We start from the raw sequence: 26,212 nt of genomic DNA, 5'->3' as shown, positions 1-26,212 counted from the left end.
CTCGGGATTTGGCGATCGCACCACCTCATACTCGTACTCCTGATGGATGACTGGAGGTGATGCCTGAGCAGATCACACCACGCAGTAGGAGAGTATGAATACAGTGTACATACCCGTGTAACTGACGAAACATTGCCTCGGCTTACTAGCAGTGCATACCCTAATGTCGCCCTATAGCGATATCTTTGAAACGAAACTCCCTTATGCGCTTCGGTATCTTCAAGTCATAGTGGTAGCATCTACTGCCATGGTCGCTCTTCAATTGGCACTTCTCCCGTTGCTTCGCATTATCTTATTGCATCTTGGTAGGCTTTCCGATGAGTCTTTCGTCGATCCTCCATTGACGGACGGTCGGGGTTATTATAGTCGTACTTCTTTTCGATGTTGCGGAACTCTGCATCTGTTGGAAAGATATTATCACCCGGAGCAAGCCGAATATAGTATACTCGCAAGTCCTTGTCGACACGCTTATCCTTGCTCCAGCGCATTAGGGCGTCTAGATCTTGACATTGACGATTGTAGGTGAGCTCGGGTTCTGCCGCGGGCTCCTCCATCGACCCATCTGTGATTGAGAACATCGTACTGGACGTAGCACGCCATATGATCTACCAAAGCGTGGAGACAGTGCTCGGTATGTTCCATGGATAGCTATAGGTGGTAGCTACTTTGCTGCCCTGATAGTGTGGACTGCAAGCCTCGACCCGGGCACCATCTGGGTCTACTACGATTCAAGTGCATCATTTCAATGTGTTTCTGACTATTGGGCATACTTCCTTCCTGTACATGAAGCTGGATCGAAGAACTGTACTGGAGACATATCTCTTGTTATCGACCACATGGATAATACCGTCACCACTGGCTCTCGGGACAAGCAACACACACTCAAGGCTAAATTCAGCACGCAAGAGGTCGCTCATAACGACAACTTTATGAACGCCCTGACACGTCGTCACTATCTCTGGCTAGGTAATCAGTTCACCTATAAGACGGGCTTCTTTACCTTCTGTAACTACATCGAGAAGGCCGCGAACGCCACCGCCACCGACCTCCCGTCCGAAGCTGGTGTCGGCGTCGAAGAAGCGCTCGAAGGATACGCGAAATGGTAGAAAGAGGTTAGACTTTCCGGTTACTGCGCTGGGAACCTCTATCCTGAATCCAACACCACAGAAAATTTTGACTGCTTGACACCTGCAACGCGAGCTCTCCACTCTTTACCGATACGACGCCGAGCAACGCCATGAATCGGCAATGGTTCTGGATGGGCTGCAACGATCCGTTCGGGAACTGGAAAATTGGTGCTCCCTCAGGGCAACCATCACTCATTTCCCACCTCATAACAACCGACTACTGGGTTCGTCATTGCCGGATGTATTTCCCCCCTGGACCGAATGGAGAAACATACGGCCTCGCAGCAGGAAAGACAGAAGAGTAGTTAAACACGTACTTCAGAGGCTGGAGTATTATGAACACAAGCCGACTCATCCTCGCCAACGGCGAGTTCGACCCGTAGAGAAACATCAGCGTTCCGGCAAAGGGAAGACCCGGAGGTCCGTTGCAGAGCACAAAGCAGATGCCTATCGAGATCGTGCCTGACAGCGTTCACACCAGTGATTTGAATACCAAGAACGGAAAGGTCAATGCCGGGGTAAAAGAGGTGCAGGAGCGAGTGTTGAAGCAGTTGGCCGAGTGGGTCAAAGAATAGCCTAAGGAAGACAAGTGATTAAAGTTATAAAAGTTAGCTGGTACGCAAGTACCTATATCATCCGTGCTGCAGAGAGCCATTCCAGGCTACCTTGGAACGTTTACACGAACTGGTATTTCGTAACAAACTTTATCGTCGATCATGAAAGGAAGCGTAAAGTCGATCTCGTTGCATTCTTCTATTGCTACAAACTCATGATACAGAAGCACACTGCAAGATCACGCACGCCCACTTAAGCACAGCTGATCCATCAGCACACGACCTCTTGTCGCATGAAGATAAACGCGTGTTTCAGCCATTCTTCAGAGTTACTAAAGGCCTGAACATACTCTAAGACGAAGATTCATAGCCAAGATGAATCTTGATCAGTGGTCCTTGTTAAGCCAGCCAAGACCAAAGAAACAAATTTAGAAGGACGGCTTTGAGAATCTTAATTAGGCTACATCGATCCTGCCGCATCTTGACACTGTGTGATTTTCTCGGACCTACCGGAGCACGTGTCGGAAGACGAGCATCGATTGAGTGAAGCTTAGCTTTGGTTGGCGCATACATACCGCGCATACAGACAAACCTTGATTACTTTTCAGTCGAAAGTCAACTCGGCCGCGGCCATGTATTTCGACCTAATCCGCAAGGCTTGCACACACACGGCTGGAGCAAATCCAAAACGATCGCGCGTAATGCGTTCTTGCGGAAGAACACGGGATCGAGTGCTCCAACGTCGTCTGTTAGAACGGGTTCAACGGGATGACGGGAACGCTTGATAGTGGTGCCGGGTGGCGTTGAGACCGAGGACAACGACCCAGGCTATGTTAAGCCCAGAATGAAATGACCGAAACATCATCCTTGCTTGAATTGCACAAGCCGGTCGGGATTGCTTCCGTGACGACTATGTTACTGCGGGATTAGCACCGTGGCTATTCATTCAAACGAAGGATGTGTGACTGACTCACATTTCAAGACCTGTCACATAATCGAACATACAATGAGAACCACGGATGCCAGAAGAAGTAGAGTTGAATTTGGCGTTTCCTGTGCGACTGTGCCGCTTTTCTAGGATGTTTTTTTTTTCGCATTCTGATGTTATTCCCATGTAAGGATATCTCGTTGTATGACAGTTATACACTAAGCAAATCTTTCCTCCCGATTCCCAAAGCAATGCCCAAACAGAACCGTATAAAGCAAGAGGTATTTTTTCCACCACTCCGAAAGAAATAAAGCGAATTCCATCGCAGATCTTGTGCCATTAATTACAACCCGACTACAGCGGAAGGCGAGGATCGAGGAAAGAAGTCGTGAACGTAACAAGCGACCCTCCGGTGGTGGCATGATGCTGGTCGCTACCGAAGGCTTGGTCGCATGGAGAGGCTCGGTGTGCCGAGTGCAAAAGCCGACTCCAGAGAAGAGAAATCCGTAAACCGAGATAGGCAGCCCCGTAAGCATTCTTGAGGCAGCGCTAGAGAAATGAACAATCGTAAAGGTGCGAGATGACACCCAGGTAAAATCAGGAACGCCGTAACCCACAATTTCGCTGACATGCTCCTATTAGACCATGGACAAACCAAAGTCTAAAACGTGATACCGGTGATACAAGGAAAGAGTGAAGGGAAACGAATGAAAAAGAACCAGTGAAATCTATCATGCAAGATGATCGCAAGCCTTGTGCGTTTTCGTGAAATCCGGAGGCGCACCAATATGCTTGCAGATAGCAGAAGGAATAAGGCAATGTCACCTTAAGAGTGTCCGGTAGTCTAGGCTTGAGGGAATCGAAGTAGCCAGATGTATCCAGTGATCAGGATTGGGTGGGCCGGTAAGCCATGGTACTTCGCGAAACTGAAAGTAACTTTTTGAACATAGGAAGTGCTAAAATGGGCTGCCGAACATGTATCCAGGAAAGTGTGGCAAGGCGATGTCGCTTTGACATGCGGCCGGCAGGTGGCGGGCGATTAGACGGCAACAGCCTGGGGGCCATAACCAGGTGCCATGTAGTAAGGCGGGTGCCTCTGCACGCAGTAGGCACATCCGCAGCTGAGACCATGCTGATTCCATGCAGACGGTGTGTACTGAGTGGAGTAGGCGGGTGGGCCATAATTGGACGGCTGCTGAAGCGCTTGCGCAGGGGCGGGCTGAGACAAGGGTGGGAAACCGAACATGGTGCGACGCGAGTATCCCTCAGCTGGAGCCCAAGTACCCGTTGTGCCATAGTACTCTGGGGTGGTAGGGCCCGTGGTAGGTGCTGACGCAGGAGAGTGTTCGCTAGCGGACCGCCATGGGTCGTACTGCGAGTAGGTCGGAGGGTTGTATGCAGAGTGTGCCGACTTGGGCGCATAGTCGTACGGTGGAGTGTAGGCCTGGTGCATCGGCAGAGGAGGAAGCGGCTTGTTAGGGTTGAGTGAGCGTCGTTGTACCGATGTGTCGATAGGGCTGAGCTTGTTGCTACGACCAGAGCGGGCGGCAGCACTGTTCTGATAATCCTTCCAGTGCTCTGACCATGATGTCCAACCATGTTGCTCGGATGGATCGCGATGAAGCTTGAACTTGATGGCTACGAGCCACTCCAGCTCCAGCTCATTCAGCTCATGAACCTGAATACCGCTAACTTCTGACCACGAACGGTTGATGAAGGTGTTGTCGTCCAAGAATTTGCTGCCCAGCACAAGCGCGATGGTGAGGAGACGGAACAGATGAGTGTCGGTCTTGGGCTCGTGAGCTAGCATAGGCATCCTGCTGGACAGGTAATACATGCTAAGCAGGATGGTTGCCGAGGGCAGCCGTGTGGCGCAAAGCACCTGGTGTACCCATTTGCGGAACGACGAGGGCATCATGCGGCCGGGCGTGATGAGTCGTAGGGCTGTCTCGCACACGAAATCGGTCATGACGTCCATGTCATAATCCAGCTTTGCAGACACACCGCCGACAGGCTTCTCTTCCTTGGCGGGCTGACTCATTCGCTGGTTGTACTCGTGCACGCGCTGCTGCTGCATAGCCGCCTCTGCCAACGCGTGGCCGGACTGTGCGCGCATGGGTGGAAGGGTGGTTGCGCCCATGGGATCGTAAAAGGAGCTCGCAGGTGGAAGGCTGGGAGGCGCACTGCTGAGGTAGGTGCCGGCCTGCGGGTACATGGGAGGCATGGCGATGGCCAGTTGGCCGTAGCGGTCTGCGAAGTCGTAACCATCATCTTGCTGCCGGATCGTGGGGCCAGCGTACGCGGGCTGCTGCGGTGGGTATGACGCGCCACAGGCAGAGTGGTAGCTAGGGACGAACTCCTGGGGAGATAGCCGTGGCATGTTATGCCGGGGGTAGAAGGAGGGCATGATGGTGGGGGACTGCCGCAGAGAGAAGACTGGCGAGGCTCCTGGAGTCGTGTTAGTGAGTGCTGGCGTGACGGGCGTGGCCCGCGGCTTGTGACGTACAGTCTTCTCGTTCGCGCCGCCTCTAGAGTTGCCTACGGACCCTCAGAAAGATGTGCTCATTCAAGGAGATGCGACGTCCGGGGGGTGTTTGTGGGGGATGGAAATGGGTCGCGCTGGTGGTTGCGCGGAGGCGGTGGGTGGCCGGAGAAGTGCCTGGAAGGGAGGCAGAGGGTGCGGCGACAGGTGAAGGGCAGCTCGAGGGTGATGGAGCGCAGGCAGGCCGGGGCTAAGTCAATAGATCCGGCGATGCGAGGTCGTGGTTGGAGATGTCGCGGAGAGTCGAGGTCGCTGGGGATGGGCGGCAAAAGAAAACGGGTTGAAACCAAGGCGAATTACACAGTACAAGCCCAAACCAAAGCCTAAGAAAGCACTCGCAGCGTGTGGACAGGCGGCGGAGGGGACGAGGCGTTGGGTGTCGGAGCCAGACGGACACGTCTACCCGTGAGTGCAGGTGTGCTCGTTTGCAAGCCAGCGAGACAGAGCAAGCGTCGGGTGGTGCTGGTGAGCGGGCTGGGGATGCCGGACAGCCGAGATTGAGAGCGCACGTCCGTTGGGGCTTGGGGACTGTGTCGCGACGAGCAACGCCTGCGACGACGACAGGACGAGGGAGATGGGGAGACGGGGCACGGGGGAGAGGTGAGGCAGAGGAAGGGGAGGCAGAGGGCGGTGATGTGGATGTATTCGACACACACCGTTAGCGAAGGCCTAGTAGCAGCAGCAGCAGCAGCAGCAGCAGCGAAGGGGCTCTCTGCTAGCAACCTGCGTCGCCCGCCAGACCGTCGCCATCCGAAGGCCGCACCTGCAATAATGGTTCATTGCCTGCCCGCTCCTCCACTCATGTGCTATGAAAACTCTGCCTCTTGCAGTTAGTGGGTCGCAGAGTCGACTCCAGCCCGCGTTTTGCGGTGACTGCCACTCATGACTCTCGCCGTAGGAGCGCTGCAGTCCTGGTGCAGTGGTGCACAACTCCACCGCTCCAGGCCAATGAACGCTGCCAGGGACCACCCTCTGCACCCGCGACAAAAGCCAGCCACGTATCGCCCGCCGCCGCTGCTGCAACCCGGCCTGCCCTCTTCTTTTGGCGCGCCTGCAGTAGCGGCCTCACTGGTCCGCTGCGCCTTGGTGAGCACCTGTCATCTGAACTCCTTGGGTTGGGAACAGTGCTCCGGTGTCTTAATTATGAAGACAGGAGTCACTTTGCACTGGGCAACGCGCAGCCCCTGTGCGAGTCTGCGTTTTGTTTTGATAGCTGCCACTGCTGCTGCTGCTGCTTCTCGTGTCGTGGCCATGGCAATACGCCGGACCCAAGAATAGCACTGCCATCGCGCACTTCACCATCGACTCGGACCCGTTCGCAGTGCAAAATTGTGCCGCGGCCGTTGAGCGCTCCTGCGACGTCTGGCCCCAAAGAGTCAGGCCTGCTTGTCCGTCGGGCGGGGCCACGTCCTACCATGAGCAAGACGGAGGGTGTCGCGATCAGCGCGACTTATGCAAATCGATCCCGAATCTGAACCCCATGGTAGCGTGGCAGTGACAACGTCGGCGGCGAAACCGGACTGCCTGGTGCCTGTAGGCGAGCGTCATCAACCTCCTCGTCGCCAAATTGCTGCTCGTGCAATCGTCACTGGCAACCCAAGCGCTCGGCGCCCCCCTCTGGGCTCGGTGCAATATCGTAAGCAGGTGCCCACTGTATGCACCTGGGATGCATGTGAGGATGTTCGAGCCTTCGAGGCCGGCACCTGCTCCACTCACACCGTCCAACATCTTTCTTGACCACTTCCCTGGTCGCGGATTGGCTCCTCGACCTCGTCAATACCCATAGTGACGCTTGCAGCCCTTACCGCGATTTTCCATCAGGCACCAGAAATATCGTGTTGGTCATGCAGCTGACTTCACCATCCCACGTAGGAGGCAATATTAGTCTCGTGTGGAGTCGAATGCTACGTCGTCGACAACGACATTCGCGGCACTTCATTTCACGTCAGGGATGCGGTGAGGGCGAACACTATGGATTGGAAAATGAATAAACATGTGCCGGCAAGGAGATGCAGGCGGTACCGGATTGGCAAGCGATGTTGCTAAGATGACTTCGGATCAAAGTGGCTTAGCCTAGGAGTGACACGTGACCGAGTGTGAGGATAGCCAGGTATCGTGACATGGCTGAGGCGGCAGCGAGATATTTTCTCTTTACCCAGTCTAAGCGTTTGAGCCTGTGGTACCTTCCAGACCGGCCATCAGAAGCAATTACTGCGAATATCCTGCGCATTCCATAGATACCCAAGGCTCCTGCTTGGAAGATTGGTCGCACGCGCGTTTTCGGCTCACACAGTGCCCAACGCGTTCGTGGTGCGCTGGCAATACATGCCGCTAATCCGCATCGCATGACACGGGCAAGTACACGACGAGCGCAATGTCCTTGTCGAAGGAGCACGAGATTCTGATGGCCAAGTTGTATGAGGCGACAACAGCGCAACATTTTAAATTCATTCAGATTGCATGCGTTTCGCACGTAGACTCGTCAAATGACCGTGATACTTGTAGGTCTGAGGTCCCAAACGCCGATGTAAATGCTCACTCCTGTGGTATATCCCAAAGCTTTTCACGCCCAAACCAGAGACGAAACCCAAAAAATCTCGACCTCGCGTGGTCTAATTCATCTGCCTGATCAATTCATTGATCTTGTCTTCCCGGTTGCCCAAGTCACCACCTTCGATGAAGTGCTTGAACTTCCTCTTGCGGAAGCCACCAGTAGGGTTGTTAAGCTTGAACGGCCAGAGGAAGTTTGAAGCAGCTTTAAAGTTCGGCCCAACGGTGCAGATCTCATGGATAAGGTCTTCCATACAGATCATGCCATATTTGCCAAGGTTCTCTTCGATAATCTCGTTGTCGGTCAGAGGAAGGCGTTGCTTGTCGACCTTGCCATAGCCACGCTCTGTATCCCAGTTAGTCTCTGGCAGTAAATTTGGATCCGTACCGGACTTACTGTATATAAGCTCACGAACCGACTTCTGGTTCGGGTAGCCATAAGCAACGAAGGGCTCAACAATCTTCAGCATCTCCATCGTCGCCTTGGTAAGCTTGACGAAGACACCATTGTTGATCTGAAGTAACCGCAGCAGCTGCAGTGTCTTGCGCTTCTTAGGGTCAATCTTGTTGATACCCTTTATCCGGACGACGAAGGCGAGTTTTGGCTCAGCGGGGACGTAGAGGCTGTCGCTCTTCTTGGCCTCACGCGACAAGCGCACGCGCTCCCGCTCGGCATCGCGGTACTCCTTCACATACTTCTCGGCTCTCGTGAAGATGACCTCGCGCTTCTTCTTGCTCTTGTCTATCTCATGTCAGCGCTGTCTGCAACAGTGTGACATGCCATGAACTCCAGTGAGGGCGATTGCATCATTCCCGAAAGATGGTTAACAATTCGACAACATTGACCGTAGTCTAGCCGATAGTGTGGTAGTTATAATCATCGTAATCGCCCTCATGGATCGTCGATAGCATGCTGGGGTTGGTCGTACCTCGCTTCTCGCGTGTTGCGATCGCGCGCTCCTCGCGAGCCTTCTCCTGAGACTTCCTCTTCTTGAGGAGGTTCTCAGGCACGAGAGTGATCTCACTCTGTGTGGGAACGGTTCTGTTGGGTAAGAGTTAGCTTTGGAGACTGCGCGTGGTGCAGGGACAACGTACGACTTCGACGACATGTTGAAGTGGTGGTCGAGAAATTCTTCGGAAGCTCAATTTTTGCCAGACCCTTAGCGTTAGCGCTAGCCGCTATCCCGCAAGCGCGGGCGCCATGATGCTGAGTCCCACAAAAACAGCTGCAAGCTGCGACCGAGGTTAAGGGAACATGAGCGCTCCAACAGCTTCGCATTACATCCGCTGCACACCTTGTTTACGTTCCTGAGCATGTGCTGTGGAGTCTGTACTTCATTGTATCCCATTTCATACCATACCTCTTGATAGTATGCATTTGCCACCATTTATAATAGAGTCACATGTTGCTGCTGCTGCTTTTCTTCCCTGTCATCGCTTTTATGGTCAACTCACATTCATTTTACGGTCAACGAGAGCAATTCCGATGACAGCTACGCTCCGAGAATCCCTTTCCGCCATTGGTCTTCTAATCAATCTCGATGAAGCTCCGGCAAAGGATAGCCTTGCTCACCAGCAGCAAACTTCATTCAGTTCTCTGCGGGGTAAGTTGCAGTCTCATAGCCATCTCGTGTTTTTGATAATAAACGCTTGATGTCAGCCTGGTTTACTACTATTTTTCCACGCCACAAACTTCCACATCAGCTTCGCCCTCGCGGGAAACGACATTTGTGTTGTAATCACTGTAGTCATGACTGAACCTATTTCGATACAAAAAGATCCCTATGCCTTAGCATACCGGTACCGTGAGTATATGAAAGAGAAGCCCTGGAGTCCAATGGAGCGCTGTAACCCATACTACGAGAGGATGCTCGCGAATTTACCTGACCCTGACATCAGTGCTACGGATAACCGCTCACGCGCCATTCGGTACGCAAAAAAAAAAACATTATGAATGCTATCATGAGATCAGGAATATTGGGCGCATCATGCAATGGCTGCCACCAACCGACGAGGGAGATTCTAGCTAGGCGGTAGTAGATGAGTCTATGGGAGCTGGCAACAACGACTTTGATGGATTCTCTTGTTTCGTATTGCTCTATTCCCGGAGTTGGTTTCGAAGTCAGATCTTGTAGGTTATGCTACTACCACATCACAAAGTTTGCTCGTTGTTATTGGATCTAGAATACATCCCCAAATGCTCACCGCTTTTCATCCAAGTTCTCAATCAAGTATACCGGCATATGATGCGTCTAAGAAAATGAAGCATCTGCTTGTACAAGGACCGCGCGAACATAGTAAGCTGCTTTGATCACGTTCTCATAGCTATGAGAACATAGCTATGTAGAGACAAATGCGCAAAACTCTACTGCACTAATCGACACCACTGATCCTCTCTGTTCGACGCACATCAGTGATGGCTTTCCCAATACAAAGCCCTTTACTAACACCCATCGTCCACAGAAATTGCACTCTTTTGCCAACTCCCAACTTGCCGCCTTACATGCCTCATACAAGTCATCCCCGTCGCACCTTCCTGATCAGTCCCTTGGTTGTCGTTTAATATCCATACCACGGCACAAGAGACCCGCGAACCTGGTCTAGACTTACTCTGAACCCTCAGATGGTTCGTTTCACAAATGACGAGATTCGCTTTGCGCCACAGAAAGCGCTGTGCCGTTTCGTTTCACTACCCCCGGGTCCCACTTGTTTCATACAGTACCATGTTCTGCTGGCCTTAACCGTAACGCTATACTGTATTGCACTTTGAAAAACCTGCTGATGTATACTATTGCACGCCTTCTTTTCGTGGTGTCGGAGAAGAAGGCCCGATCGTGTTTCTGGCATGCTATAGTTGGGCGCAATTAAGAAATTGAGCGGTGCACCATGATGCGCTCAGTCAGGTGGCAAATACGATGACGAGTGTCTTTTGTGGAAATGCTATCGTCGAATAAAGAATACTTGTACATTCAGAGGGATATCGTTAACGCATGATAAGACTCCTGGAACGCCATGCTGATGAAACGCCGATTATGAGGCATGAAAACGCCACGCCATAAGGGTGGATAGCAATGATGACGAAGTTTGAAGAACCCGTGTAGGTGAAAGTCGTGATGATAATGTCATGGGCAAGTACCAAGGTTCGCCATGCAGTCATACCCCAGTGATCCGAGTTCACTGTCTTTAAGTCCACCTTCTCTATGGTAGGAAATGTGAATAGTGACCTGGAACCCGCTGTCTGCATTTCTCGCAGTCTTCCCGGTAACCCATACTGAAACGTCCCATACCGGTCAAAGCACCGCTTCGTTTCCTTCCGCGAGGCGTCGAAGGTGGGGCCAAGGCGGAGGATGACTCGGTATCCATCTGATCGGCCGTACTGGTGTGCGAAAAACTAAGTCGCGATAGTTGTGATTGGGTGAAAGCAGTCGGCGTATCTGGAATGTCATCGTCCTCGGATATGGGTGAAGGCATGCGTCTAGTCCGATCGTCGTCTACATCCTGCCTCTGTCCCTTCCAGGCTGGTGGAGGTGCCTGCATGGAGGGTACATTCGAGTTGTTCATAGCTATGCCACCGGCTGACCCGCTCATCGGGTATCCCAATCCGCTCATCCCTCCTCTCTTAAAAGTCGGGTGTATGGGTGTGGGTATCCGACTATTGTTCTTGACGGCATCTGAGTTGAATAGCGATGGTTGGAGCATGGGCGGTCGCATGAAGTGGTTGCCAAACGAGTTGAAGGCGGGCGACTCTGGCGGCTGACTCCGAACATCCATGTCATCGTCGTCCATGTCCATATCCATGTCCATCCCACTTGATTCTCTTGATATACAGACAGGTCCACCATATATCGAATCCGGCGAATTCGCTCCTCCATGTTCTGAATGTGCCGGTGTCATAGACCGGATGTCTGTAAAGAGTCTTGGTGGGGTCGACAGCGATTGGTGTTGGAACTGGTCATGGTTGGTCGGCTCGTTGCTGCCCGGTCTGGATTTCTACACTGCCATTAGCCAAAGCCGGGCACGCGATATTGTCGACATACCTTGAGGTACCTTTCCTCATCGAAATCCGAGTCTGAATCGTCATCGCGACCTCGCTTCCGGGCCATGAAGTGAAATGCAGACATGGTGATGTCTACTAGACTAAACGAGTGGTCCGTCTTTATGTCAGCGCAACGCGATCAACGCGTCGGTGGAATGGTAACGAGATGATTCTGGTGGTGCAATGAGGGCTCGAGAGGGGTGCGGCAGAGGAAGCGGGACTGCGATCGAGAGACCTGGTCGGTATGTTTTGACGCAAGCCGGGCGGGGGGTTGATATGACTATCAGGGGCGCTGTTTCAGGTCGCATGAAAAGAACCAAGGCTTGGATGGTGGAGTCGCGCGCCTCAAGCGACTGTGGGGGGAACTTGTGACTTGGTTGTCGGGAGTGGGAGGCCCGTCCAGAACCAGCCAGAGGTGTCGCTTGTCGGCGGTGCGTGCGAGCCCTGGAGTGGTAGTCGCGATGATGTCGACGATGGTGTGGCTTAGCGTGGCGGAGTGGTGATTGGCAACTGAAGCCAAACCTTGAACTCGCCGAAACCGAGGGGGGTGGCAGGCACGGCATCACGTGGGCTGTGTATCTGCATGTCTAAGGAGAAGGGGAGCATACGTTCACTTGTCGTGGCGGGTGGTGGCAGGAGGCGTGTGTATGTAGCCACCTGGACATGTCGCAAGCTGTTGGAAGGGATACGGGCTGAGTGAGCCGTTGCTGCAGCTTTGGTCAGACAGTGCCGCCAACGCTTTCATCCAGCCTTCCACCTCATACAAGAGATGACTGAACAGGTCTGCAGACTACGTTAAGATGAAAACATGCAAAGTAGGTGACCTAACGTCAATGTAGGCTCTAGGGTGTTCAGTTTTTGCCTAGTTTGACGTGCTTTCCACCCAAAGGGTCATGTTCACGCCATCGTCGAGCTCCAGCAGCAACATACATGGACCAACAGGAAGAGGGACATTCCCAATTCCAGGGTAACAAGCTTGGCGTACATGCAGCTGCAAAGCTCCGTCGACGGTGTATCGATAGTCTGCGGGACCAGAACCAACCATCAGCCCCACCCCGACCTAAAGTTTCCCAAATAATTTGATGGCATATGACTGTATTTGCAACGCCCTCACTGTATCCTCTACCTGCCATTCTCGCCGACCTCGGACCTGCGCCTGCACACACCATCTGCACGCTTGATTTTCTGACTCGAGACACTCAACGCCCCTCCTTGCACTCTACTGCACGCCCTGTACGACCTCGCTGCTGTACATCCGCACACGTCTGTGCCACAGTCCAAGTAAGACTGACCGCAAATTGACAGTCGCTTAGATACCCGCCGTACGTCCAAGCAACACAATCCTCTCAGTCCCAGCTAGAGTGCGCATACTAATATACATAAAGATAGTCTACTCACTGTACAATGGCTCCCGCTGCAACAGAAACACCCGACATGTCTATCAACCCGAGCGACGATGTGCGCGTACTTGGCTACGACCCGCTGATCCCACCCCAACTTCTCGCGTCCGAGATTCCCATCCCCCCACATGCTGAAAAGACCGTCATTCAAGGTCGCAAGGAAGCCGCCAGCATCATTACCCAGAAAGATGACCGTCTCCTGGTCATGGTCGGACCCTGCTCGCTCCACGACCCAGAGCTGGCACTCGAGTACTGCCAACGCCTCAAGGCCCTTGCCGACAAGCTTCAAGACAACCTGTGCATCATCATGCGCGCCTACCTCGAGAAACCACGCACAACGGTCGGCTGGAAGGGATTGATCAACGACCCAGACATTGACGAGAGCTACAAGATCAACAAGGGTCTGAGAGTCTCGCGCAAGTTGTTTGTAGACCTCACATCTGCGGGTATGCCCATTGCCTCCGAGATGCTCGACACCATCTCTCCACAGTTCCTCGCCGACCTCATCTCTCTTGGTGCTATTGGTGCGCGAACAACCGAGTCACAATTGCACCGTGAGCTAGCCTCTGGTCTCTCTTTCCCTATTGGATTCAAGAACGGTACCGATGGAGGCTTGACCGTGGCGGTAGATGCAATTGGTGCTGCGGCTGCTAAGCACCACTTCATGGGTGTAACGAAGCAGGGTCTGGCTGCTATCACCAGGACGGCAGGTAACGAGCACTGCTTCGTTATTCTCCGTGGTGGATCCAAGGGTACCAACTACGACAAGGACAGCATCAAGGCTGCCAGAGAGGCCTTGAAGAAGAAGAACCTGCCTGAGGTTATGATGGTCGACTGCTCACACGGTTCGTTCCTATATGCAAGAATGCTAAAGCAGCATACACTAACGTCTAATAGGCAACTCCAACAAGAACCACCGCAATCAGCCCCTCGTAGCCAAGGACATCGCCGACCAGATCCGCAACGGTGAGACCGGCATTGTTGGTGTCATGATCGAATCCAACATCAACGAAGGCAACCAGAAGGTCCCACCTGAGGGACCTAGCGGTCTGAAGAAGGGTGTCTCCATCACAGACGCTTGTATCGACTGGGACAGCACCGTCGACACTCTTGAGAGCCTTGCGGCTGCTGTCGCCGAGAGGCGGGTAAACCAGAGCAAGTCCAACGGTGCACACTAAACGCTTTCATCGAGTGCAGTGTTTGGGTTAGGTCGTGTATACAGTATGGGATGTTTGGCGTTGGCAAAAGTCTAGAGAGTTTGGGATATGATGAGACGATAGGGACTGACTTATGATCGATGAACGAGATACATGATGGAACCAATCAAAACTCTTGGCTTCAACTCCAAAATCATAAAACTTCCGACGCCTGATTGCCCACGGGTATCTTGATTCCGACGTTCCTGGCTCGTATTTCATGCCCTCACTCATCTACTTCATCTTCCACATCCTGCTGCTGCGTGCTGCGCCGATTACCACCGGTACTCGCCCTTCCCCCGGTCCAAGCCGCTCTCTCCCCCACAAACACGTCTCCTGTACATATGGTTTGACACTTTGGACATTTCCTACGATCTCCGCTTCTGCCCTGATAGTAGCTATTAGCACACGCATCGTGCCACCTAACCCCACACTCTCGTTTATTGCACCGTATGCCAAACGTGACAATCTCCTTACATCCCTCACAATCCCGGATCCTAATGACTTCCCGACCTTCCTCATTATCGTCGGCAGACTCATTGTACGTTTCCTTGAGGTAGGCGCGGAGCTCCATGAGCGCGCGCGGAGCCAGGGAATAGTATCCCGCCTTGGACTTTTGGAAGAAGGCTTGCGAGACAAGTGTTTCCAGGACCTGATCTGCCTCTGTTATTGATATCCCTGTATCAGCGCTGGCCTGGGTGTCTTCTGCATCGCCGTTGATCTGGCTCTGTCTACTGTTTGCCTGACTCTGTCTGTTCCTACGCGCGGTGCGAGCGAGCTGTGAAGCTTCGGTATGTTTCACCGCCATGACCTCGCGGATGTTGGTGTTGTTCGTCTCAAACATTTGGTCGAGGACGCGTCTTATGTATGCGATTTCGTTTGCGGAGAAGGTGGTAGCGAATTGGGTGACGGTGTCGCTTGCATTGTTAACGAGGGCGTATATGATTTCTTTGGTTTGCTGGTCGCGTGTTGATCGGATCTCGTAGTCGAAGGCTTCGATTTTGGCGTTTATGGTTTGTATGGTGGACGTGATGTTTGGTTGGGTCACGTCGCCTGCTGTCCATGGTCGTTCGGGGTCTGTCGGTGTTGTCAGCTTGTGCGATAGCAATGGCGTAGAAGAAGACAAACTGTGTGCAGTCATCACATGGGCGAGTATAGACTTCATTTGGTTTACTGTGAGGACACTGTGCGTATGGAACGCTTGAAGAAACGCGCGATGAATTGAGTTATAGCCCTCGTCCTCAGCTGGAGCGCGCACGAAAGGCGATTCTTCGCGAGACATATTGGCGCGAGAAGAATGTTGAGTAATTTCGAATGAGATGTGAGGAGACGTTATTCGACTGCGCGACCGCAGTTTGGTAAGGTGCGGCGACGGTCACTTACGCGATCGCGGGGAACTTGAAAACGCGTCAACGCGAAACCACGTGAAGGTATCCCATGCCACGTGCGACTGGAAGCATTTCTCACGCCACCCTCAGACAACAGCATTTGAATGGGATGAGCCCTGCTTGTAATATCTGCGGTCACTATACAAGAGCTGTAATAGATCCACTGTCTTCACGTACGGAGATGTTCTTGGGATCATGCACCGAGCACCTAGTGGTTCGTAAAAAATACAGAGACAAGCGCTTTGTGAGCCATCTAGTCACTGTGCTTGCCATCCTTCTATTCATGCTGCATTCAAAGTCATGTAGCTAGCAAATCCCCACCGCTACTTGTGCAACTCCGTATAATACAATATCCTAACATTCCCATCCATAGCTCGTCGAAGTCGTAGCTCTGATGTTGTCCCTCCCATCTCAAACAGGCAGATCAGCATTCCGCCTCGCACCGCTTATCGTTTCCAGTGCCTTGGCAATATATGGCCCAATCACCGGTACATTGCTGACGAAGCCCGCAATGGTCATGAGAAAGTCCCCAAACAGCACAAGTATGCCGTACAGTTCGATTATGAAACCGATGAAAGCCCAGCGCATCAGGATAAGTGATATGCCAGCGACGAATGCAACTGTGCCTTTCCATTTCTGCTTGCGCGCGAAGAAGGCGACGGTTTTCGTTGTTCCGATGATGAGTGTGAGGCCGATCAGAAAGAGTATCTATTAGGGGTATTAGGGAGGGTTCGATAGCGGAGGACTTGGTTCGAGGAGGACGAAGACGTACGTTTCCCATTGCCAGCCTGTTCGCATGTCAGTAAAGGCTGCAAGTATATGCAGAGTTGAGACGTACATTGCACGATCAAAAAACATCATGACGCCTCCCATCAGAAAGAGTCCGCCTGTTCATGCTGTCAATCTTCTGCTGAGTAGTAGGTGCATTCGTGGTGGTGGGCGCGCGCGTACCTACCCCCTGAACAGAAGGCGACCCCAATCTCTGTCCTTGCTGTTAGCTCATGTTCTATGCGGTGACTGAGGCTGCATGTTTGCGTAACTCACTCTGGGTGTCTGAAAGCCACATTGTCGGCATCTTGGTATTTTGAGGTATTGTAGTGCGCAGCGTGCGGAATTGTGCAATGAAGTGATGGGAGACGACGTAAGAGAGGAGAAGTAGTAGAGTGGTGCCTAATCTCGATGTATACCTGGTATGAAGGTGCTACCTTTCGTCTTCCTGTCTCGTGTCCCCTTGCGAGGGAAGACGCGGCGCGCTCAATCGACGGTCGGCCCGAAGCTCACCCCTGCTAGCGCTGCAGTTCCCGCGGGTAATCGCATAAAATTCTGGTGGCATGCTCCTCAACCTCTACAACCCTCGTGTCCATCTAATGAGAGAACAGCTGGACAAAATTCTGGTGTTCAACAGCAAAGAGCAATTGATTCATTGTTCGCTTGTAGTTACAAGACACTCGAATTATCATTACAACATAGATCCCGCCCTGACAACAGCATGCTTCAAGCTGCTGTAACTAGGAATCCTCCCTCGAGGCCCTGGTATCCTGTCTTATGGGCGCAGAAGAATACTGGATCACGGTTAAGCCGGAGCACCTCCTTGAGCCACAAGCCGAGAGGCATGTGGTGGGTGGAGAGTAGTTTGACTTTGATGATCATACATAAACCTTGAGTAATACCCTATCTCAGCAGTGTTCCTCGCCATGCTCAGAGGCATGTTGTTAGCTTACTTGATTTCGCGCATATCAACGAGTGGACGAGTGGTCGTGTATTTGATGATTGAGCGATGCGCCACCCGTGCAAGACACATGCCGATCTGTCGACTTTGGAGCAGCAATAGCTACGCCAGCACCGAGACAATGCTCACTTCAGGATTGTGTGTGCACCTCTGGCGGCGAGATAGCCCTCGGATACATTCTGCGGCATGGTCCGGATGCCTCCAAAGACCTCCTTGTTGTGATAGCGTAGACGCGTCTTGGGGTCGGTGTATGGCGCAGGAAGACCGGTGATGTCGCAGTACTTCTTTTGACTGCTCGGGTGGAAGCTCGGGGCTGACTCGATGTTGGTATATGTAGGCGCCGGCCCAGCAGCAGCCCTGCCGTTCTTCTCCAGCACCAGCGTGCTCAGGCTCTGGGCTGCTTGGGCGATGTTGGGTTGGCGGCCCGCGTTGCCTTCAGTCGCTACGGCAGGTGTCGAGTTGCCACTGTTGTTCTGCGTGGCCATTACTGAAGCTTCTTTACGCGATGCCTCACCGAGGATTTGCTTGAGGTTCTTGTTGCGGCGTTGTGGAGGCTTCCAGTTGGGGTTGCGGAAAGGCTTGGGTACCGCGTAGATGTCTAGCTTGTCCAGGAGCGCTTGATGCGTCTTGTCGTCAGAGGCCGCTGTTAGGGGCGCCATATTGTAGGATGTCAACAAGGCAGCAAGTCGCAGTCGGTAGGCTTGGGCGTGTTTTGAGGTCGCTTAGTTGTAGTCTTGTCGCGTTGTTCGCCTGCCGATGTCCAAGTTTTGATAGTGTGCGAAGAAGGTTCCGATGAGATGTTTTGCTCGGGTATGCGTTGTGGCAAGAACGTATGGGGGCGTAGAAGAGTCTCGGTGCTTGTATCGCGATGGAGCTTGCGGAGGTGGAGCTCTTCCAAGGTCCCGTCTCGGGACCTGCATGTGCATCCTTTGCACTAACTGCTTTCATCCTCCCCACCAAACAGCTCCGACGCGTACTATCTACTGCAACACTATCGAGTCGCAAACATGGTAGGACGGCATGAGAAATCTATCGTAAGCGGCGCGTAGATCTGACCGCGTTTCCAGGAAAGCCCTCACGAGCACCAACAGAGCCAGTTGCTCTCTCGCATCATTGTGAATGTCGTGAGTCAATCCAACATGTCGATGCACAACGAAAACAATGCTGACTGCCGGAAAGGAGAAGCTAAACGAGGCCATCATGATGCTGAACAAGAATCTGCAAGAGATTAACATCCAAAACATGGATACCGAGCTTGTGGCTCAGATGTTCAAGAACTACCAGTCTAACGTTCTTTTCCACCTGGAAGGTATGTACATAGTCATGCTGAGACTCGGTTGTAATCGCACTAACGAACCATAGCAACAAACGGTCTGAAGGATCCTGCTTAAGCATGCACGATGAAGTGTACTTGGTGTGAAGGGGACAGTTCCCAAGGCAAGGCCAAGTCTAGTGAGAAATTCGAACACAAGACGTGAGGACAGCAAACAGGCCAATAGATACCAGTAATGAGATATGATCGTGTTAGCATTATGTGCAGGACTGCAATCGAGACCGTCGGTATGTGAAGTAGCGTACCTAACATACGGAGACGGGCTCGGACCACCGAGCATTGCAAGAGCCTCACCACATCGCAGTCGCCATGCCGCGCATCCTCAGCATCAATCGCGCTAACCAGGCACACACGCCACATCTCCGCCCGCGATATGAGATAACGCCCTGATCTTGGACCCGTCGCATCCCCATTCCCATCACCATCTCCCTCTTCACCACCACCATGGCTCCCTCGGCCATCGATGAGGCGCCGCAACTTGCAGGGCGCAATCCACCCAAACCTCCACCCAAGCTCTGGAGCGTGTCGGAGCCGCCTTTTGAGGGCTTCAGGCCCATCGACAAGGAAGGCTGGTCGCGTAGCAACAGCGAAACCGCCATAATCATCGACAATGGTATGTCCAGACTGCGCATGCGCCAAAGCTGCCATGCCGACTAACACACCACAGGCTCGTCAGCAGTCCGCGCCGGGTGGTCCTTCGATTCCAAACCCCGGTTGTCAGTACTACCCAACATGGCTAGGTATCGCGACCGCAAGCTCAACCGCACCTTTACCTTTGTGGGGTCAGATGTCTACGCCGACGGCACCGCGCGAGGACAATCCAAGCCTGTCTATGAGCCTGGCAGCAACATCGTGAACAATTGGGATGTCATGGAGGGCGTGCTCGACTACTGCTTCGTCAAGATGGGCGTAGACGGCCGGTCTGGGCGCATCGACAGGCCCATCGTTATGACAGAGCCCGTTGCCAACCTGGGCTATTCACGAAAGAGTACGTGCGCTTATATTAGATGAAATCGTCTTGGTAACTAACATTCATCCCATAGCCATGTCTGAAATCCTCTTCGAGTGCTACGGCGCACCATCCGTCGCATACGGTATCGATTCGCTCTTCTCCTACTCCTACAACGGCGGTCGCAACGGTCTGGTCATGGACTCTTCATACACTTCTACACATGTTATTCCCGTGGTAAACTCCAAGCCGCTCCTATCGCAAACTACTCGTCTGAACTGGGGACGCTTCCAGTCCGCGCAATACTTGCTGAAGTTACTGAGGCTGAAGTACCCTACATTTCCCGGAAAGATCAGTGACAACCAGGCCGAAGATCTCGTCCGTGAGCACTGCTACGTATCACAAGACTATGAGAACGACCTCAGCCGCTATCTGGATTGGACGGGCCTCGAAGACCGAGATCATACTATTCAGTTCCCCTACACCGAGCAGATTGTAGTACAGAAGACTGAGGAAGAGCTGGCTGCCGCGGCAGAAAAGCGGAAGGAGAGTGGTAGAAGATTGCAGGCTCAGGCTGCAAAGATGCGGCTTGACAAGCTGAAGAAGAAGGAAGAAGAGTTGGAGTGGTGCATACAGCTGCAGGCGCAACTGGAGGAGATTACGACCAAGAAGGAAAAAGCACGCGTGTTAGAGTCGAACGACTTTGACGACGAGAATCAGCTCAACAAGCGGGTCAAGGAACTGGAAGCTGCCATCAAGAAGGCTCGCAACAAGGACCTTGGCGACGTCGAAGAAGAACAAGTCGAAGTACCTACATTCCCCCTGCTCGAAGTTCCGGATGACCAGCTCGACGAGGAGGGCATTAAGCAAAAGCGACAGCAGCGGTTGATGAAGTCCAACTACGATGCACGCCAGCGTGCCAAGATCGAAAAGGAGAAGGAGAAGGCGCGTCAGGCAGAAGAGCAACGACTCGACGATCAACGGCGAGAGACAGACCCTCAAGGCTGGATAGAAGAGCGCCGGATAGCCCGTCAAGCCATTATTCAGAAGATGAAGGACCGCGAGCGCCTCAAGGCTGAACTTGGAAACCGAAAGTCGCTCGCTAACCAAATGCGCATGAAGTCGATTGCCAATCTCGCGTCAGACGCACCCACTAAGAAACGGAGAAGAGGCGGCGGCGACGATGACACATTCGGTGCCGACGATGCAGACTGGGGCGTCTACCGCACCATCGCCACAGGCGAAGGCTCCGACGATGAAGAAGAGGAAGACCTCTCCAAGAACCTCAAGGAGATCGAGTCCCAGCTCCTCCAACATGACCCAAACTTTACCGAAGAATCGACTCGCGAAGCACAAACCGACTGGACAAAATCCATCCTTCACTCTTTCCTCCACGGACCTTACCCTTACGACACCGAAAGCCAAAAGGAAACGAACCAGATCCATCTCAACGTCGAACGCATCCGCGTACCAGAAGTAGTCTTCCAGCCCACCATCGCGGGTCTCGACCAAGCCGGCATCGTGGAGATCGCATCCAACATCCTCACAGAACGCCTGGCAGACTCACCTCATCGCGACAACGTCTTGAAGGACATCTTCCTTACCGGCGGCAACACCATGTTCCAAGGCTTCGAGGAACGTCTGCGCTCTGAACTTCGCGCTGTGCTGCCCGCTGAGCAAGCAATCAATGTGAGGAAAGCAGGGGATTGCGTGCTGGATGCTTGGCGTGGAGCGGCGCAATGGGCGGGTAGAAAGGAGTCGAAGCAACATTTTATTACTAGGCAGGAGTTCTTGGAAAAGGGCGCTGAGTACATCAAGGAGCATGATCAGGGGAATGCTGCGTATTAGGTTGCCTGTCTTGCGTGCAGGTATGGCAATGTGTGCAATTTGCTGAGTTTGTTTGTTCCCTTTCTGTTCTGGTAATGGGGATTTGTAGTACAGCTAGCCCCAGGACGTTGTTGTTTCATGGGTCAAGACTATCATATAATATCGTCGTGACGAGAACTCGCTGGCGCGCATACAGTGTGATCATTCTAGACATTTGTTACTGAAGTACCATTTCCTTTCATGTCGAGATCCATCCTGTCACTGTCATTTCCCAGTCACGCCATTTTTCAGCAGTCCTATCACAGTGAAAGAGTGATAAAAAGGCTAGATGCAATAGGATACAATTCTCAAGTTATCTAAGCAAAGTCAAAAACACTGTCCCAACCCCCCCTAATGCGCCGAAATGACTAGGACACCCATCCCAATGCATACCCATGTATATGCTCTAAGCCAAGCAATGCCGCATGCGTGCAGAACGCCTCCCAATGAGCCCCAGTCTTACACCAATCAAGATGCATACGCCGCCTGTGCCCCGATTTCCCATGGTCGTTAACAAATTCGTGTTTCTCATTTCCATATTATGATTGCGGGAACAAAGGTGTTTCCGTCGCAGGAAGATATCACCTGAGTCGCCGCGTTCTACGCAGACTTGGGATGCTGCTCCACAAGCCATTCCATTACGCTCTCATAGCATAGTACAAACTGTCGCAGACTCTGTACCATGCTCAGACGCTGCAGTCTGAAGTCTTCCACCGTCTTTGCAATGAGATCAATGTCCTCATTGTTCACCCAGCTGTCATCTTCACGCTCGTTCTTCGCGAGCTTATCGTTGGAGTCGGCATCCATTGGCGTGTTCTGCCTGGCGTTGCGAGCTTGTCGTTGCCGCTTGAGCATGTCCAAGACAGAGTCGACTGTGCAGAAAGTACCCGTACGGCCACATCCAGCGGAGCAGTGGACAATGATCGGACGGCTGTTGGGAGGATCAGGCTGCGAAGGCGAGCCACCGTTGACGGAACGGACGACGGCGTCTGTTTGCTCAATGAGACCGAGCAAGTGGGTAGGATGAGCCGGTGCTCCGAAGTCAGGCCAGTGGGAGTACTGCAACTGTGTGATCTCACGCATACGTGCGAATGGTTCGTCGTCGTTGGAAAGAGTGAACTTGCGAACGGTGACATAGGGCTGCTCTTGGCTGGGAGAGCCGGTAGTGGCCTCCTTGGTAAAGTTGGCAAGCTTTGGTGGGTTCGTTGACCTGCGCTGGCCCATCGTTGGCCTTGATTGTTCCCTGTGACGGTAGATCTTCGATGGCTCCAAGGATGCCCTGCGTTCGCCAAGTGGGTTGAGGTGTAGAGGACCGTATCGCTTATCCGACCAGTAGTTGTGAGCCTTGACTTGTCCACCTTCTTGCTCGGCAGTCAGCATGACGATAACACGAACGTCTTGTTGCCACACAACGTTCCAGAAGTCCTATCAAAGAGTTAGTGAATGACATGGTGAGGGTTAGGAGGGAGCCTACCTTGAAAGTAGCTGGTATAGGTCCCTGCGTTGCAATGTAACGCTTGTTAGAATAGGCAGCTTGGACGTGGTTGGCATTGACATAATCGCAGCTTCCTTCAGCAACCCCCTCGAGCTTGACACGTGTGTGTTCATATGGCCAGATGTTGTTGTAGCGATTCTTTGAGCCCTTTTCGATACCTGCAATCTGAATGTGTTTTCCTGGGCCTCCTGATGACGACGGAGCGTTATAGACGACCTCGCCGGACAAGGCCTTTTGCATACGCTTCTGTTCGCGTTTCTCGATTTGCAAGAACCGCTCTGCGACTGTCTTGCCCTTGTCCTGTTCTTCGGAAGCAGCCTGAAGCCATTGGGGAAGGTCGTCCTCTACCGACTGCGTCATGCCGGAGGGCTGCTTCACGGGCATTTGGCCAACTCCACCAATAAGGTCCATGTTTTGACGAATATTACCAAAGAAGGGGTTCGCAGCGTTTTGGGTTGCGGGCATAGGACAGCCACCAATGACGGGCGCAACAGCAGGTAGGTCAGAGTTGAGGTTGAGAGCAGCTGTACCAGAGGTTGGACTTCCGGAGCTTTGGTGTGTAATCCAGGCAGGGAACCTCTCAGCGAATTCTGAGAAACCACCACGGATAATAAACGTGCCACCTGACCAACCCTCGTTGGTGAACTTCTTAAGAGTATTAATGCAGGTTGTGGCGTCCTTCATTTGCGACGAGTTGGCGTCATATACTATGATGTGTTTGCTGCTCCTCCATCGCTCGAACTTGTCCCTTTGTTCATTGTCTTTGAAGGTCTCGGCTAGCTTCTGGACGTTAAAGGATGCGCGTTTGAGCAATGTCGTAGGAATGCAGAGACTCAAGGCGCCCGTTATGCGAGCCTTTGCGTACTGTGTTGATACGCGCAGATCGAGCAGAAGAACCTCGTCAACGGAAGACTGTAGGATGTTGATGATATGCTGAGCAGTGACCATGCTGGGGCCGCTGGTATTGCCTTCTTCTTCAAAATGAGCGGGTAGTGTCTCGGCGCGGTGAGTAGATATTGAGATATGCGAAGGATGTGTCTTTTTCGAAGGTAGCGATGGCCTTGGGATGCGGGGTTCGGCGAACTGGGCCACGGCATCTGAACGGCCTGGCCCGTCAAAGCTGGCAGGAGAATTGCGTCGTGGTCTGTCAGGGAACATGGAGGACTCAGTCGACAGCATGCGCTTGGGGGAGCGTGGCTTAGGGGCGAACTCTTGCTCGTCGCTTGTATCGCTCTTGTTGCCTGGGTGGTCGGGTGGTGGCATTGAGTATGACTGGGAGTACGAGGGCTGCGCAGACTCGATGTTGTTGAAGAAGGGGCTCTTGGAGGAAGCTTTTAGGCCGGGCGAGGCAAAATCGAAGCTGCCCAGGGCAAATGCTCGGTTGTTCTCCGACTGTTTCCTAAACTGCTCGAATTCGGGGTTCTGCTCAACGGGTATTATGCGAGGAGAGGCAGCGGCTGTAGAGCGCACATTGGAGGTGGGTGGGCTCCAATTGCCGCGAATGTGCTGAGCTGCACTAGAGGAGAAGTGGTCGGCATTGCTGTTGACGGCCAGACCAAAGTAGTTAGGTGAGGGGGTCGAGGGTTCTTTCATCTTCTGTGAAGCGACATGGCTCGGAGTTTTGGCTACCCCATTCATGCGGGGCGTGAGGGCGGGTAGCGCAGTCGGGTGCAGTGAGGCACTTGGCCTCGTCATGGGCGTCGATCCTGAGCCTCGTGGGCGAGAAGATGTGTGCGAAGAACCTCTGGGCCTAGGCGATAGGGCGGGTGTAGACATGGTGCGAATGCCTTCACACGCGGCGGAAGGGTGAAGCGTCGAAGGGGCGGGAGGGGCAGATTAGGTTGTTGTAAGAGATGGGTGCATGGATATGGGGGACTTGATGGCGTGCAGAGGGCGTGTGTGCAGGCAATGCAGGAGTGGTTGGTGCGGTGCAGGTGCGTGAAGGGTCTAGGGCTTGGTTTGGTGGGGATTGCCGCTGTGCTGAGCAATGACGTAGGTGCTGTGAGGCAATCTCCCTTTCAGCGAGGGCACGAGCGATGATGTGCAGGCACAGCCCAGAGTGCTGCCGAATGCGCGCACAAAGTCGCCCAGAAGCGCCGAATTGATTCAGAGTCAGATGCGATGCCACACGCTACGGCTGTGTCGATAGTAGGGCGAGGCGGCGCAAACCAGTGCGTAGGCGTGATGTCGTCAGGGCAGGAAAAGCTGGCTAGAGGCCGCAGCTGCAGGGTCTGGGAGTACCAGCAAAGGGGTGCCTGAACACAAAACGGTCCCGTGACTCTAGCCGGTAGGGCTGACAAGAGGAGCGGAAACGGACGACAGGCCCAGCGGAGAGGCGAACGAGACGGGGCGGAGAGCGGAAAGATCGAGGAGACAGAAGCTGCTGTATCGGCGATCGAGCAACTTAAGAGGAATCGACGAAAAAGCCATTTCCAAGGCACGGCTACGACGACTAGCTGGCCTGCTCTGGGCCCGACAATCGCATGCTAAAACCGCCTTGTCAGCTGTATGGGCTATCGTCGACCGGCCCCTGGTCTATTGCGACATTTGCGAATCTAGCGTCACCGGCCAGGCCAACGGCTGCGAGACGCCGCAACGACTGTCTGACTTCTCTCATCACGTCCGCGCGCGCCAGCTCTGCAGTGCACCTGATCGAGGGCAAGACACCGAGATACTGCCTCAAGTCGTCGCAGAAACCTGCTGTGTGCATCCGCGCGCGCCGGTAGCCAGCATGCAATCCTGAAACCTCTCGACAGGCCCCACCGCAAGACGCTCGGGGACCCTTACATTGATGATCAGCACCCGAGAACCGTGCAGAGGAGAAGGCTACGTCTGCATCCTGCAAACTTACTGTCGCTCTTTGCCGAAAGGGTAGGTGGAGATGCTAGATAGCACGCGCGAGGCGATTCAGCTGCTTCACATCTTCTAGAGCGACTGATGTACAACTTCTGCCACCAAACCCAGACCGCCACTTTGTTGCGCCAACAACATCAGCCGCCAATGGTGACCAAGCAGGCATCGTGCTCTGGCTAGATCCTGGCTGTGCATGCTGTTCGGGCTGCAGATCCCGTAGTTCGTACTGCCACATGGTTCGGACACTACGAGTACTGCCCAACTCG

The 26,212-nt window shown here is 53.3% G+C and overlaps 13 protein-coding genes across 13 annotated transcripts; 6 read left to right on the top strand and 7 right to left on the bottom strand.

The window, feature by feature from the left end:
- Positions 1 to 247: 247 nt before the first annotated feature.
- Positions 248 to 1,432, top strand: BKA58DRAFT_401008 (uncharacterized protein; the record flags this gene model as incomplete). Its single annotated transcript, XM_046171636.1, has 5 exons — positions 248 to 305; positions 412 to 440; positions 523 to 631; positions 682 to 1,102; positions 1,201 to 1,432. The coding sequence occupies 5 exons, from the start codon at positions 248 to 250 to the stop codon at positions 1,430 to 1,432; spliced, it is 849 nt and encodes a 282-aa protein (XP_046026403.1).
- Positions 1,433 to 3,396: 1,964 nt separating this feature from the next.
- Positions 3,397 to 5,274, bottom strand: BKA58DRAFT_153254 (uncharacterized protein). Its single transcript, XM_046164830.1, has 2 exons — positions 5,116 to 5,274; positions 3,397 to 5,057 (listed from the first exon to the last, which is right to left on the bottom strand). Exon 2 carries the CDS (start codon positions 5,014 to 5,016, stop codon positions 3,649 to 3,651), a length of 1,368 nt encoding a protein of 455 aa, XP_046026402.1. The 5' UTR covers positions 5,017 to 5,057; positions 5,116 to 5,274; the 3' UTR covers positions 3,397 to 3,648.
- Positions 5,275 to 6,033: 759 nt separating this feature from the next.
- Positions 6,034 to 6,937, top strand: BKA58DRAFT_401006 (uncharacterized protein; the record flags this gene model as incomplete). Its single annotated transcript, XM_046171635.1, has 3 exons — positions 6,034 to 6,237; positions 6,365 to 6,634; positions 6,689 to 6,937. 3 exons carry the CDS (start codon positions 6,034 to 6,036, stop codon positions 6,935 to 6,937), a joined length of 723 nt encoding a protein of 240 aa, XP_046026401.1.
- A 740-nt stretch (positions 6,938 to 7,677) lies between these two features.
- BKA58DRAFT_153043 (60S ribosomal protein L7) lies at positions 7,678 to 8,941 on the bottom strand. The gene is made up of 4 exons (XM_046164825.1): positions 8,797 to 8,941; positions 8,631 to 8,743; positions 8,099 to 8,443; positions 7,678 to 8,047 (listed from the first exon to the last, which is right to left on the bottom strand). The coding sequence occupies exons 1-4, from the start codon at positions 8,808 to 8,810 to the stop codon at positions 7,764 to 7,766; spliced, it is 756 nt and encodes a 251-aa protein (XP_046026400.1). The 5' UTR covers positions 8,811 to 8,941; the 3' UTR covers positions 7,678 to 7,763.
- Positions 8,942 to 9,451: 510 nt separating this feature from the next.
- BKA58DRAFT_401004 (uncharacterized protein) lies at positions 9,452 to 10,305 on the top strand (the record flags this gene model as incomplete). Its single annotated transcript, XM_046171634.1, has 3 exons — positions 9,452 to 9,630; positions 9,862 to 9,998; positions 10,049 to 10,305. 3 exons carry the CDS (start codon positions 9,452 to 9,454, stop codon positions 10,303 to 10,305), a joined length of 573 nt encoding a protein of 190 aa, XP_046026399.1.
- A 418-nt stretch (positions 10,306 to 10,723) lies between these two features.
- On the bottom strand, positions 10,724 to 12,205 carry BKA58DRAFT_153079 (uncharacterized protein). The gene is made up of 2 exons (XM_046164827.1): positions 11,739 to 12,205; positions 10,724 to 11,691 (listed from the first exon to the last, which is right to left on the bottom strand). The coding sequence occupies exons 1-2, from the start codon at positions 11,820 to 11,822 to the stop codon at positions 10,900 to 10,902; spliced, it is 876 nt and encodes a 291-aa protein (XP_046026398.1). The 5' UTR covers positions 11,823 to 12,205; the 3' UTR covers positions 10,724 to 10,899.
- Positions 12,206 to 12,930: 725 nt separating this feature from the next.
- BKA58DRAFT_153148 (phospho-2-dehydro-3-deoxyheptonate aldolase) lies at positions 12,931 to 14,437 on the top strand. Its single transcript, XM_046164829.1, has 3 exons — positions 12,931 to 13,059; positions 13,123 to 13,982; positions 14,035 to 14,437. The coding sequence occupies exons 2-3, from the start codon at positions 13,142 to 13,144 to the stop codon at positions 14,313 to 14,315; spliced, it is 1,122 nt and encodes a 373-aa protein (XP_046026397.1). The 5' UTR covers positions 12,931 to 13,059; positions 13,123 to 13,141; the 3' UTR covers positions 14,316 to 14,437.
- Positions 14,334 to 15,717, bottom strand: BKA58DRAFT_153054 (Nse1 non-SMC component of SMC5-6 complex-domain-containing protein). Its single transcript, XM_046164826.1, has 2 exons — positions 15,462 to 15,717; positions 14,334 to 15,410 (listed from the first exon to the last, which is right to left on the bottom strand). The coding sequence occupies exons 1-2, from the start codon at positions 15,613 to 15,615 to the stop codon at positions 14,560 to 14,562; spliced, it is 1,005 nt and encodes a 334-aa protein (XP_046026396.1). The 5' UTR covers positions 15,616 to 15,717; the 3' UTR covers positions 14,334 to 14,559.
- Positions 15,718 to 15,836: 119 nt separating this feature from the next.
- On the bottom strand, positions 15,837 to 16,943 carry BKA58DRAFT_382792 (vesicle transport protein). Its single transcript, XM_046170132.1, has 5 exons — positions 16,766 to 16,943; positions 16,677 to 16,703; positions 16,560 to 16,608; positions 16,494 to 16,509; positions 15,837 to 16,429 (listed from the first exon to the last, which is right to left on the bottom strand). Exons 1-5 carry the CDS (start codon positions 16,794 to 16,796, stop codon positions 16,133 to 16,135), a joined length of 420 nt encoding a protein of 139 aa, XP_046026395.1. The 5' UTR covers positions 16,797 to 16,943; the 3' UTR covers positions 15,837 to 16,132.
- A 152-nt stretch (positions 16,944 to 17,095) lies between these two features.
- On the bottom strand, positions 17,096 to 18,385 carry BKA58DRAFT_382790 (YL1 nuclear protein C-terminal domain-containing protein). The gene has a single exon (XM_046170131.1). The coding sequence runs from the start codon at positions 18,107 to 18,109 to the stop codon at positions 17,576 to 17,578; it is 534 nt and encodes a 177-aa protein (XP_046026394.1). The 5' UTR covers positions 18,110 to 18,385; the 3' UTR covers positions 17,096 to 17,575.
- Positions 18,386 to 18,520: 135 nt separating this feature from the next.
- BKA58DRAFT_312499 (DASH complex subunit Dad4-domain-containing protein) lies at positions 18,521 to 18,812 on the top strand (the record flags this gene model as incomplete). The annotated part of the gene is made up of 2 exons (XM_046167382.1): positions 18,521 to 18,574; positions 18,630 to 18,812. Coding segments are annotated over 2 exons (237 nt in total), but the record flags the coding sequence as incomplete, so codon positions are not given.
- A 244-nt stretch (positions 18,813 to 19,056) lies between these two features.
- On the top strand, positions 19,057 to 21,889 carry BKA58DRAFT_152960 (uncharacterized protein). Its single transcript, XM_046164822.1, has 3 exons — positions 19,057 to 19,396; positions 19,451 to 19,771; positions 19,827 to 21,889. Exons 1-3 carry the CDS (start codon positions 19,228 to 19,230, stop codon positions 21,578 to 21,580), a joined length of 2,244 nt encoding a protein of 747 aa, XP_046026392.1. The 5' UTR covers positions 19,057 to 19,227; the 3' UTR covers positions 21,581 to 21,889.
- On the bottom strand, positions 21,890 to 25,121 carry BKA58DRAFT_152974 (tyrosine-protein phosphatase non-receptor type 6). Its single transcript, XM_046164823.1, has 2 exons — positions 23,073 to 25,121; positions 21,890 to 23,023 (listed from the first exon to the last, which is right to left on the bottom strand). Exons 1-2 carry the CDS (start codon positions 24,867 to 24,869, stop codon positions 22,199 to 22,201), a joined length of 2,622 nt encoding a protein of 873 aa, XP_046026391.1. The 5' UTR covers positions 24,870 to 25,121; the 3' UTR covers positions 21,890 to 22,198.
- Positions 25,122 to 26,212: the final 1,091 nt, after the last annotated feature.

Source organism: Alternaria rosae, assembly GCF_020736505.1.
Source record: "Alternaria rosae strain MPI-PUGE-AT-0040 chromosome Unknown BKA58scaffold_4, whole genome shotgun sequence".
NCBI classification, from domain to species: Eukaryota; Fungi; Ascomycota; class Dothideomycetes; order Pleosporales; family Pleosporaceae; genus Alternaria; species Alternaria rosae.
The sequence above is the reverse complement of the archived record's forward strand: the minus strand, read 5'-3'. Positions and strand labels throughout refer to the sequence as shown.